Source organism: Teleopsis dalmanni, chromosome 1 (assembly GCF_002237135.1).
Source record: "Teleopsis dalmanni isolate 2A chromosome 1, ASM223713v2, whole genome shotgun sequence".
In the NCBI taxonomy this organism is placed as follows: Eukaryota; Metazoa; Arthropoda; class Insecta; order Diptera; family Diopsidae; genus Teleopsis; species Teleopsis dalmanni.
This window is the reverse complement of record NC_051846.1, coordinates 200,257,625-200,269,294: the sequence shown is the minus strand read 5'-3', so window position 1 is coordinate 200,269,294 and position 11,670 is coordinate 200,257,625. Positions and strand designations below refer to the sequence as shown.

At 28.6% G+C, this 11,670-nt stretch overlaps 2 protein-coding genes across 2 annotated transcripts in view; one reads left to right on the top strand and one right to left on the bottom strand.

The window, feature by feature from the left end:
• LOC119671285 (T-box transcription factor TBX1-A-like) overlaps positions 1-11,206 on the top strand; it is a 15,314-nt gene extending 4,108 nt beyond the window's left edge. Inside the window, exons 2-8 of the mRNA XM_038081855.1 lie at positions 3,674-3,981; positions 4,197-4,426; positions 4,489-4,645; positions 7,350-7,511; positions 8,270-8,337; positions 10,336-10,481; positions 10,551-11,206. Coding sequence (XP_037937783.1) covers positions 3,674-3,981; positions 4,197-4,426; positions 4,489-4,645; positions 7,350-7,511; positions 8,270-8,337; positions 10,336-10,481; positions 10,551-11,206 — 1,727 coding nt within the window. The remainder of the gene's footprint in view (positions 1-3,673; positions 3,982-4,196; positions 4,427-4,488; positions 4,646-7,349; positions 7,512-8,269; positions 8,338-10,335; positions 10,482-10,550) is intronic.
• LOC119671269 (zinc finger CCCH domain-containing protein 13-like) overlaps positions 1-11,670 on the bottom strand; it is a 379,289-nt gene that overhangs the window by 170,897 nt on the left and 196,722 nt on the right. The gene's annotated exons all lie outside the window — the stretch shown is intronic.

Below are 11,670 nucleotides of genomic sequence, written 5' to 3'. Positions count from 1 at the left end.
CTATATTTTCCACAATTAATTTGCACTGAACAATATTCAAATAAATAATTGCAAATTACAATTTTTCGCAATTAATCAAAAGTAGATGTTAAGGAGTAAAGGAATGCATAGGAACATGTGCCTAAACGTGTTCGAGTTCGTATATCTTCCATACACTTTGTGGATGAAATGATTTGTAGCGAGTAATTCGCACATCACGATTTGATTTATATAATTTTAAGCGAAACAATCTAAAGAAAATCTGTAAAAAGTTAATGAAGACATCTCGGCATTATCTTGTTGAATTCCTGATTAGTCGCTCATAAATACTACAAATGACGGCGCAAGGTGACATACGCGTAGCCTACATTTGTTCAGCTGCCAACATATATGAGTTATGGGGAATTGCGACAATTTTAGCGACTCTAATTATTGTTTTGATGTGTAGTCTCGGCGATGGAACTGTGTAATCAAAACATCCAAATTGTTAAAAGTGTTGAATGATACTTTTCTCTCTCACAAAGAAAATGAGAAATAAAAAATTAATATAAAACTGCGAAACTATAAAATAAGTCACGATATTCTTACACATTATTAGAAGAATGTAGTGGTTCCCTCAAACTAGTAAGTTGAGTAAAATTACACTTCAATTCTCATCTCTTCCCATCATCCGAAAATGATTATCTTTTCGCAAATAAATTATTTCCTTCTTATTGCTACAGTCGATTTGTGGTAATTTGTTATTGCAACAGTTTATGCCAGAACTGAGTACCAGGCGCAATGTAAATCGTTGCGTTTCTCTCTATTTTAACATCAAATGACCCATGACAGGTCGCAATGCCATCAATTGTCGCCAACAAGACTCTGGTATGCTTTGTTGTTCCGCTTAAGTGTTTTTATGTTTGAAGTAAATTTGTTTTACGTTCACTTGGCGCTAATTTCGATTCCACTTTCCGACGGGGTAGTAAGTAAAGTTTATTGAATTTCATAAAAGACCAGAATTAATTATATAAATTTAATTATTGGAGTAATTATTTATAAGCTATTATATCCAAACTATTCGACACTTACAAGTTTTGGCTATATAATTGTGAATGGATTTTTTTTTTATATTAGTCATGCTTTCAAATATTCTTATACATGAATTTGTATGTATTGAAATCTAAATAAAATAAGAAATGTTTTCACCTTTAATAAAAATAATTTTTATTACAAAACTTATATATTTTTTCTATAAAATATGACATTTAGAAATACCGTATAAGACAAAATATCTACTATGATCGCAGTGTAGATACGTGCCACGCCGCAGCTATCACCAAACACTATCGGTGTTTGCGTAAACTACTATAATTTTTTTGTCTTTTATTCTTCTTCTTCATTCCATTGCGTTCCTAGGACAACATTGGGCCATATGGTTACAGTTGTACCTAACGAAGAGATTCTGTTTAAACGTGTGTTTGGCACCTCCAAATTCGTTGTGCGTGCTGCCAAAGCAGGTGGATTTACCATATATATACGAATACCACTTGGAGCCTGTAATTCCATCGGGTTTAGACTTATGTTTTAAACCTCTAAGGTTTGCAGTTAGTGACAGGTCACTTTTAAATAGGCCGCTCCTAACCTGGAGAATAGACGCTTTTCATTCAGTAAAGTAATTAAGAAAATATAGAAATTCTCCTCTAAAACAGACGTTTAGTTATGGATATTTTTACTTCAACTAAAGTCTATAATCCATTTAGACCCGAATGAGTTCTTAAAAAGTCTATTCATCAAACATAATTAAAATCATTTCACAATTTCGTAATTACTTTCAATAAAAACTAACAGACTTAATACTTAATTTGTCGATAGAGTTGACCCAAGGAATTTAATTTAGTTTTCTGGAATATTATATGTATTACTCACTCACTAACTGCTGTCCTTCTCTCCGAGTGGAGCATAGAACCTCATATTTATATCATATGTATAGTCTAGAAGTCTCAAAACTGTTTGGAGTTTATTTATTCTGACAAGTTGATGAGTATTGGTCATTAATTTTAATATGTGAACATATTTACAGCAGATTTGTAGATGTTAGGTATTACAATTTAAACTATATATTAGCATCAAATGATTAAAAATAAATATAGCTTCAATTTTAATAAAATTTCATACACATATTCTTAAAATATAAACTTCTTCATTAAATAAAAATAATTGATTCATTTGTCGATCTTTTTTCATAACAAACAACAGAGCCTTTATCATTCTTATGTGCCATACCTGTTTCATGCTTATCGTTTAATGGAGTGGTACTATTTAAAGAAGAAGACTATGTATGTTTCTATGCAAATATCAAGATCGGAAAAAATTACGGTATTCTATTATGGAAGTCTATGAACTAATGAGCATGACGAGTATCCCAAAATTTAAATCTTATAAAGTATCCTTCTCTGTCAATCGCATAGATTGGTTTTTAAACTTAGACGCCTCCATCAAGTTGCGTGATAACAGAACTGAGTATATAAGATGTATAAAAACTGTTCGAATTTGATTTTAATATAACACCTGTATATACTTATGGGCTATATCTAAAAAAACGTGGGTAGAGAATTCATAACTGCCAGAGTGGCAACACCACAGTTAACTTCTTCACCTATTCAAGTTGGCTGTTATAGGAAAATTTTAATCATCCATTTATTTAAAAAGTCCATAGTCCCATATATGTTTTACCTATCCGCTTTCTTCTCAATATTATTATTTAAAAACAAACAATGATAAAAAAATATTATAAAGTAACTGCGAGTAGATGAAAATTATTAATAATGGTTTCGTTTAATTACATTAAACAGTCAATTTATTTAATAAAATCAAATATTATTAGATTATTTTATTTAATAAAATAATAAAATCAATTTATCTAATAGTCTTTTAATTCCAAACCTTATTTGTCAATAAGAGGCATACTCTATGAGTCAAACTTTAAACTCTATTTCCCTAATACCTAATAAATCAGTCAAGTTAGTAGTATTTAGTAGTTAGTAGTTTTTGTTAGTATATATTATTTGTATAAATTCTAAAGCTTAAAACTCGATACTCTACTATATATCAAATTTACTGGGTTAACAATATTAAGGCTCGATTTTACAGTAGTAACTTAAATCTCAAAACTGATTTAAGTAAGAATTATATAAGTTAAATGGATAACTTAAGTGTGATTTGTGTTAGTACTTACTTACTTAGTTGGCCATTACAGACGTGAGTCATTCTTGGCCGCGTCGAGTAGACTCCGCCAACCAGCCCGATTAGTTGCTTGCTGTCGCCAGTTGGTAGTACCAAGAACCAAATCGTTGGTCACCTGATCCTTCCATCGAAGATGTGGACGTTTTCCACCGCGTTTTCCAAACTGCGGGTACCGAATCAAACACCTTTCTAGTCGAAGCACTTACTTCCATTCGCACGATTTAAGTTAATGTTGAAACTTAAATTATAACTGTGAATGTTGGTAACACTGTTAATCTATAAGTCCACAAAATTATGTTCAGTAAAATTAAAGAAAAGATTAAAGGATATGAATTGGCTAAGAAAATTTTAAAACAATTTAAAAATGTAGACTTAATAATTTATTTTTTCCAAATGATATTTAAAAAATAATTTTATTTATTAAATTTTAAACTGATAAATCCAATAAATCGTTTAATTAAAATTTTAGCTTGTATACAAACCGCTGGCAAAGATCGCGCCTCATATAAGCCACTTGAACATGTCGATTCGAAAGATATCGAAAGCACCAGTAGCAGCAGCAGCACCGGAAGTGCAATTTGCCGTGAAAATGTCAACAGCAACAACATCAACAACAGCAACAATAACAGCAACTACAATAGCACTGAAGCTAATAACAATAACAATTCTCAAACAAATTCTAGCAATAGTGGAAGTAATAAAAAATATAAACTCACCAAGAAAGATCCAGCAACAACAACATCCACAGCCAATAAAATGAATAATAATCAGAAAAATGTAAGTGTGACTGGATGTGTGAGAGATTGTGCACTTGAAAAAGTCACAGATGTCACAATAACTTCAAAGACGATATTATGATATATGGAATTATTATTTTATTTTGTTATAAAAATAAAAAGATTTCTTTTTAGTATTGAGAATATTTAATATTTTTTATTAAGACTTCTTGAAAAAGTTTCTGCAAATGTACTTTTTAAATTTTGATTTCTTAGGATGAACCACTACATCCAACCTTAGCACAGGCTATTGTGGTTTTGGAGACCAAAGCTTTATGGGATAAATTTCATGAACAAGGGACTGAAATGATTGTCACCAAGACAGGTCGTCGCATGTTTCCGACATTTCAAGTGCGTATTGGTGGTTTAGATCCACAAGCTACATATATAATGATGATGGATTTTGTGCCAGTCGATGATAAACGATATCGCTATGCATTTCACAAGTGAGTTTAACTTTGAATAACTATATACTTGTTATAGAAGTATTTAAATAAAACTATTCTAGTTCCAGTTGGGTTGTGGCAGGAAAGGCAGATCCTATTTCTCCACCACGAATACATGTGCACCCAGATTCTCCATGCGCTGGTGCCAACTGGATGAAGCAAGTTATATCATTCGATAAATTAAAACTGACCAACAATCAATTGGATGAAAATGGACATGTAAGTCAAGGCATTTTTGTTTTTTCTTTTTTTTTTTTTGTCGTCTAATTGAGGCAGTGCCCTTTAGCACTTTTACTTTTTATTAACTGTGTGGTTTCTTCAGAACCTCTCTCTACGCCTTGACTGAATTATTGTTTATCAGACTATGTAATAATTGATCTGTGATCTGCATTCCTTCCACGATTAGTCTGTAACCATTCTGAGATTCGATAACGCGGTGTTAGTAAGCCTGTCAATTATCGTAAATAATTTCAGGGCTCTATCCATTATATATTTTTTGATCAGATCATTCTCAGATGTTCCCTGAGAATGTTTCATATAAATTAGCTTTAACGAAATGAAAAATTATTTTGCTTTAATGAAATCAGTCATTAAATGCTATCAATTCCGCAATATGTCAAAACCACAAATAATTTTTTTTTCAATTTCTTATTTTAATTTTGTAGAATTTAATTTAAAAACTATTGAATATAGTGAACTTTTGGGAAAATAAAAAAAAATAAAATCTTCAAGTTTCACTTGGTGTGCTTAAAATTTCGCTACTTGTGAGTTGAAGTGTTGAAATTTTTAAAGTTTATTTGTTTTCGTAAATTCTCTTAACCATTAATTGCTTGCACAGAAATCGTTTTAGCGAGTGTTAATATTTCTATTATTTAAGAAAATATTTTGTTAAATTGTAAAATATTTACACAATCTACTTTGTCCGTTTGAGACATAATTAATTTGTTAAAATAAAGCAATTTGGGTTAGACAAAAAATTATTCATCCAAATATTGTATACTCGTATATGTAGACCACAAAAAAAAAAAACCATTAAAACATAAAATTTTATACGAAATTTCTAGACTGAAGGATTATGCCAAGGAATAAAAAAATAATTATAGTTTTCAATATATTTCAAGTTTATTAATAAATTTTCGTCTTGCTGTTATAGGCATCATTTTTTTTTTCTTTGCAAAACCAACACTTTTATCATTAATATTAATTATTTTATTAACAATAAATGCTTTTTCTTTTTAAATTTTGAAATAAATATTTTACTAAATGCTTTCATAGCCTTTGCGCATATATTGTAGAAAGCTTATACAAGTTCATTTAATTGTTCAAAATATAATAAAGAAGATTTTGGGTACTATATACGTATACCACAAAAACTCTTGATCAAAAATAACTTTATAAGTAAAAATAATTTTATCAAATTGTCTTTATACATTTTTTATCCAGCTAAAGGTCACCTATAGGTCACCGGATAAAAATACAGGTCGATATATATATTCCTAATTTAATAATTTTACCAAATTTAATATTATGTTTAATAATTTATACCATATTGCACGAAAACCTATATATAACTTTATTCAATATTCATATATATCAGATTATCAGATATTATTGTAAAAATGACACATACTTATACAACCTACTTGAAAAAGAAATTCATGGTAACAAACCCATGGACTTGGATGCAATCTAGTACTTTCAATTGCAATTAAAGTTTTAATTATTGAAAGGGTTTCGAATAGCAAAGTATGAAAGGACAAACACAAAAATTTTTAGTTAATTTATTGAAATTTGGCTGACCATCTCATTTGAGAGGCACGAGTTCTAAGCCTGGCACTTGTAGCCCAAATAAATTATATATGGATTATAAATTATTTAAGAAATACGAATATTTTCTAAGACCATTGGTGATGTGTACTTGTCCATACTCGAAACAGCGTTGTCATCCAAATTTCAATAAATTAACTAAAAATTTTTATGTTTGTCCTATCTTTTATTGCTATTCGAAACCCTCTTAATAGCTTCTTTGTCATTATAAAGAAAGCGTAGCTTTTTCGGCAAAACTAATTAAACTTTAAAAAGTTTTAATTATTCTTATAGTAGTGTCAAAATATCGAGCATTATTTTTTATATAGTGTTATTATTTATTCAATCATATCTACAAAAACATATCGTGTTACAAAATTCTTAAAATGTCATATTCATCATCTTTCAGTTAGAGAAAGAGCTCTCTTTCTCTTTCTATTTATAGCGAAGTTACAGAAGGCACTAATAAAATTAGTAGAATTATGTTCAGAAATTATTAGTTTAGATGTGACGCAATAGATCTCGTTCCAAAAGGAAAAACCATTTATTTCATTATAGTCATTGATGGTTTAATATTTATGACTGATTTATAATACTTTTTGGAGATAGAAGTCTTTCTATTTTTTACTTTCTTACAAAAGTAAGTTTTTTTTATGAAATAAAATTATTTTTTGGCGCCTTATAGGCTAAATATTGGCCTAAAGGGGTTAATTTCAGAATATATTTTGTGATTTACAACTTCCAAAATAAAACATAAACTGTTTTACTACTTTGTTTTCAATATTTATATTATATTCATATTCCTTTACCTATCGTATGCCCTATTCGGCTACGTCGGTAACCACTTGCATCTTCTGAACAAATTTCAGACCCTTTGTATAATCCTCGCATATCTCATATAATGTTAAGACTGTGTTATTAATATATGCTAAATTAAATATTGTGCTCTATGAAATCATATGTGCTTAACATTTTTATTGCTTAGAATATAAATTATTTGCACTTCAGTTAAATTATATTGAATATAATAAATAATTATACGTATATATGTATGTATGTTTTTTTTTGTGTTTTAAAATGATTTATTACCAATCAGTGTCAAACGTTTTTTTTATAGATAATACTGAACTCAATGCATCGATATCAGCCACGTTTTCATATAGTCTACCTGCCACCCAAGAATACCTCGTTGGATGAAAATGAACATACGAGTCATTTTCGTACATTTATATTTCCGGAGACATCATTTACCGCTGTGACCGCCTACCAAAATCAGTGTGTAAGTTTCGTATTTTTATTTATTTAGCAAATTAAGGTGCATACTATATAATTCACTCCAATATCGAAGAACTAGAAGAGAAGAGTTGTTGCACTTTCCCACCGAAGTTCCGAATCGAAAGGTGTAAAATTAGTTCAAAGCTTGACACTAATGAAGCATGTAAGGCATTAAATTAGTGCCCATCTGACTGATGAATTTATGAATTATGTGTTTCATGGATTATTTTCTTTGTGATTAAAATATTTCACAAAATTAATAAAAAAGAATAAATAAAATTTTTAAGAGAAGCGCACAAGTTTTGAATTTCTTGTAACATTTGGATTTGTTTACGTTTATAAATTTATTGGATGCTTCTTTCGTTTGGACTCATATTTTAGCTGCTTAGCTTTTTGGCTAAGATGCTTGCAGCTTAAATAAATATTAAAAAATTTTAATTTATGAAATTTCGAAAGTATTTAAATTATTTATGTTCTCAAAGATGTTAACAAGAGTTCTTGTTTTTTCTAATTTTTTTGTTTTTTAGAGAAATTGGATAATTAATAATATTTTTTGGAATTTTTCATATGTTTTTAACATTATTTTTTATTATTGGGGTGCTTGATAATTTTGTTTATTTAATTGCAAAATTCAGATATGCTATTTTTAAAAATATTTTAAAAATAATTTGTATTGAAGATAAATGTATTTATAGATTAAATTCTAGAATACCAAATTTCAATTAATTTTTAAAAAATAATTCAATTAATTAATTCCTTCAGGTTACCAAACTAAAAATTGTAAGCAATCCATTTGCAAAGGGCTTTCGAGATGATGGAACTAATGATGTGTAAGTAAAAATCTATATATACATACATATTCTTAATTATTCTTAATTAAAAAATTATTAAGTCGTGGACAATTTACAATTTAGTGGTTCACCTATTCACAACAGATTTTATAAAGATAGCGTCTTTAAAAAGTTTTTTTAATACGCTTTAGATTTATATATTGTGTTGTTTTTATACTGCTTTGTATATTGTTTTTAAAATATCAGGTTAAGCTTGAACATTAAGAATAAAGAGGTGTGTGTACATTTTTAACAACATTAAATCTCAATATCTCGAGAAATAAGCTATATCGACATACAGCTTAAAGGAAAAAGTTGCTCAAAACTGCTGAATCTACTACTACTAAAGTTCTTTATAAAGTCAAAATTATGCCCTTTTGTGTATAAACTATATAGAATTTATATATAAATTTAAAAAACGCGTGTAAATAATATAGACTTTAGGGAGCAAATGTTGAAAGAAGATATATGTACATATACATTCTAATTTAATAGTTGTACATATTGTACCGTTAATAATATTTTACTTTTTTTAATTCCTAATTAAAAAATCATGTAATCCAGAATGGCTTTGGACTCACTTGATGTTTCATTAAGAAATCCTATAAGTATTCGTCAGTAATAGTAATTATTGTATTATCCTCTTTATTTTCATCTCTATAACTCTGCAAATAAAAAAAACAAAATTTTAAACTAAGTCTAATTTAAAGTCAAATTCTAAGTTTGTGTACCTTGTCTGATCCATTCTTGTTAGTTGCAATAAATGATTTTTATCTAATTTGCACCACTTCAATGTTGTGGAATTATATACGTATATGCTTTCATTTATACAACAAATTTTCAATCTTTTGAAAGATTCAATATTTTTAAAAATACTAGTAATTTGATTAATCCAACTATATTATTACATTAGATTTAGATTTCAGATTTGAAAAGAAGGGTTGTATCCTTTGAGTATTACATTATTATTATATTTTTATATTATTATATTATATTATTATTATTGTATTATTATATTATTTAATTGTGAAACATAGCTGCAGTTCGACAGTTATTTTATTATGTTGAAGCTGTTTTGAGCTAGTGCACTTAAGCACTTATACTCTTTTTTAACTTGAGGTATTTTTAAAACCCCTCTTTGCACCTTGACTAGATTATTGTTTATCACTTCATCAGACTAAGCAATAATTGACCTCAGATCTGCATACCTCCCGGAGGAGCCTGTAACCATTTTGAGATTTGATAACGCGATGTTGGTAACTCTGTCAGTTTTCGCAAATAATTTCACGGCTCTATCCTTTATGTTTTTTTATTTTATTATTTTTAATTTTTTTTTAACAAACAAATTTAACAAACATCGAGAATAAAGTAAAATGCAACTGAAACTTATAGTTTTGCTATAACAATTAATCACTTAAAGTATGTGCTATATGTGATATATATGTACATTATATATTTTTGACTTTAAATGCATTTTGACCCACTTATGAAACATAATCAAACCAGACAATCTGTCAGACAAATCAAAGATATTAATGTACATATGTTAGTATGCTGAAGATAGCCAGCTACATAGGATAGATATGATAGGATAGATACGATATCACAAATAATTAAGATTAAACAATTAGAATTCATAAAGTAAACAAAATAACTTAACACTTCAGTTCTTGATAAATAAAATTTTTAAAAACAAATCTTTTCTTAGAAAACTCAACAAAAATTCTTAAAAAAGGGCAAAATTTGTTATGATTAATGTATCTAAAGAGAAGCATAAGATAAACACAAACCTTAAAGCAAAGCAAAAAATCCAACAAAAAGTGCCACTGTTGTTAAATGAATAAACAAATCAAAATTTTTGAAATTTGAAATAATTTTTTTTTTTTTTTATTTCAAAATTGTTTATAAGTTTTTTGTTAAAAAATTATTAGAGCATCAATCAAATATTGTTTAAATTGATAATTGCATTCTTTTGAGAAAATTTCTTATTAATTTTAGGCCGAATAATACTTTGGGCATGTCAACAATGAGTCACGAAACTCAAGCAAGAATGAAGCAACGTAACAACAATCAGCAACAAACGCAACATATGCAACAGCAACAATTGAAAGCAACAACCTCTAACAATAAAGATACTAACTTAAGTGAGTTATTTATAATATATTTTTTTTATATATATAACCCAATAAACTTATCAATACCCTATATTGCAGTAGTTGCTGAAATGGAAAATCATCAAAATGCGCTTATCTCACATGTAAATGGACATAACACAACAAACGGCACTAGTTTGACATCTCCCACTGGTACATCGCCAGAATTGCTTAATTATCAATGCCTTTCGAATGGAAACGTACCCAACAATAACAATCTATCTATGCATACTAACACTCAACATAATAGTGATTCACCAAAAATGGATACAACACCGGCGCATATGAACTCACCCAATTACTCCCATACGCATGCTGCAAACAGTGGTGGCATAATGTCTCCACATCACACACACCATGCACATTTGAATATGAATCTCAGTAGCAATCAGGTAGTGCAGTCACCACAGGCACACACCACACACTCACTGGCAAATATATACTCCTCCATTGGTCAGCCATATTCATCGGATAATAGCAATTATGGCGCTATCTATCATCACAATCACTACCATCACAGCCACAGTTATGGTGCTCCATATGATAAAATCAAAGTGGGTGGTGGTCATAACATGCGCACAAGTTCTGCTGGTGCCGCAACAACTGCTGTCTCGCCTTCAGCGAATCCTTATGCCATGAGCAGTTATCAGTCTTTCTACGGTTCGCCGCATCAAATGATGCGACCAAATGGCTACATTGATTTGGTGCCAAGGTAGGTTATTCTGTAATTCGGGACTATTTTCAAAATATTTAATATCATTTTGTAGATAAAATTTTAGCTATACTTAATATATTTTTTAATTATCTTCTCATAAAGTATTAATTTTATTTTGTTTATAACGAAAATAATTAAATTTTGTGTTAAAAGCAAGTACTTACAGCTAAAAAAACCAAAAATATTTGTATTATGTCAATTATAATTAGTTTATAGACATATTCACACTTAGTATTATTATATATATATAAGTTTTAAAAATTGTATGTATAAAATTTGTAGATAGAGAAATAAATTTTAAAAATACTAAAATTTTATTTAATTGTTTTTATTTAAGCGCTAGGACAAATGAATAATTTTTTTCATATATATCGTATCTATTAAAATGTGAGATTCATCGTACGTTTTAATTATATATCTTCATAAGTCTTACAAGAGAAGTAGAGTCATAACTAAACATTTCCA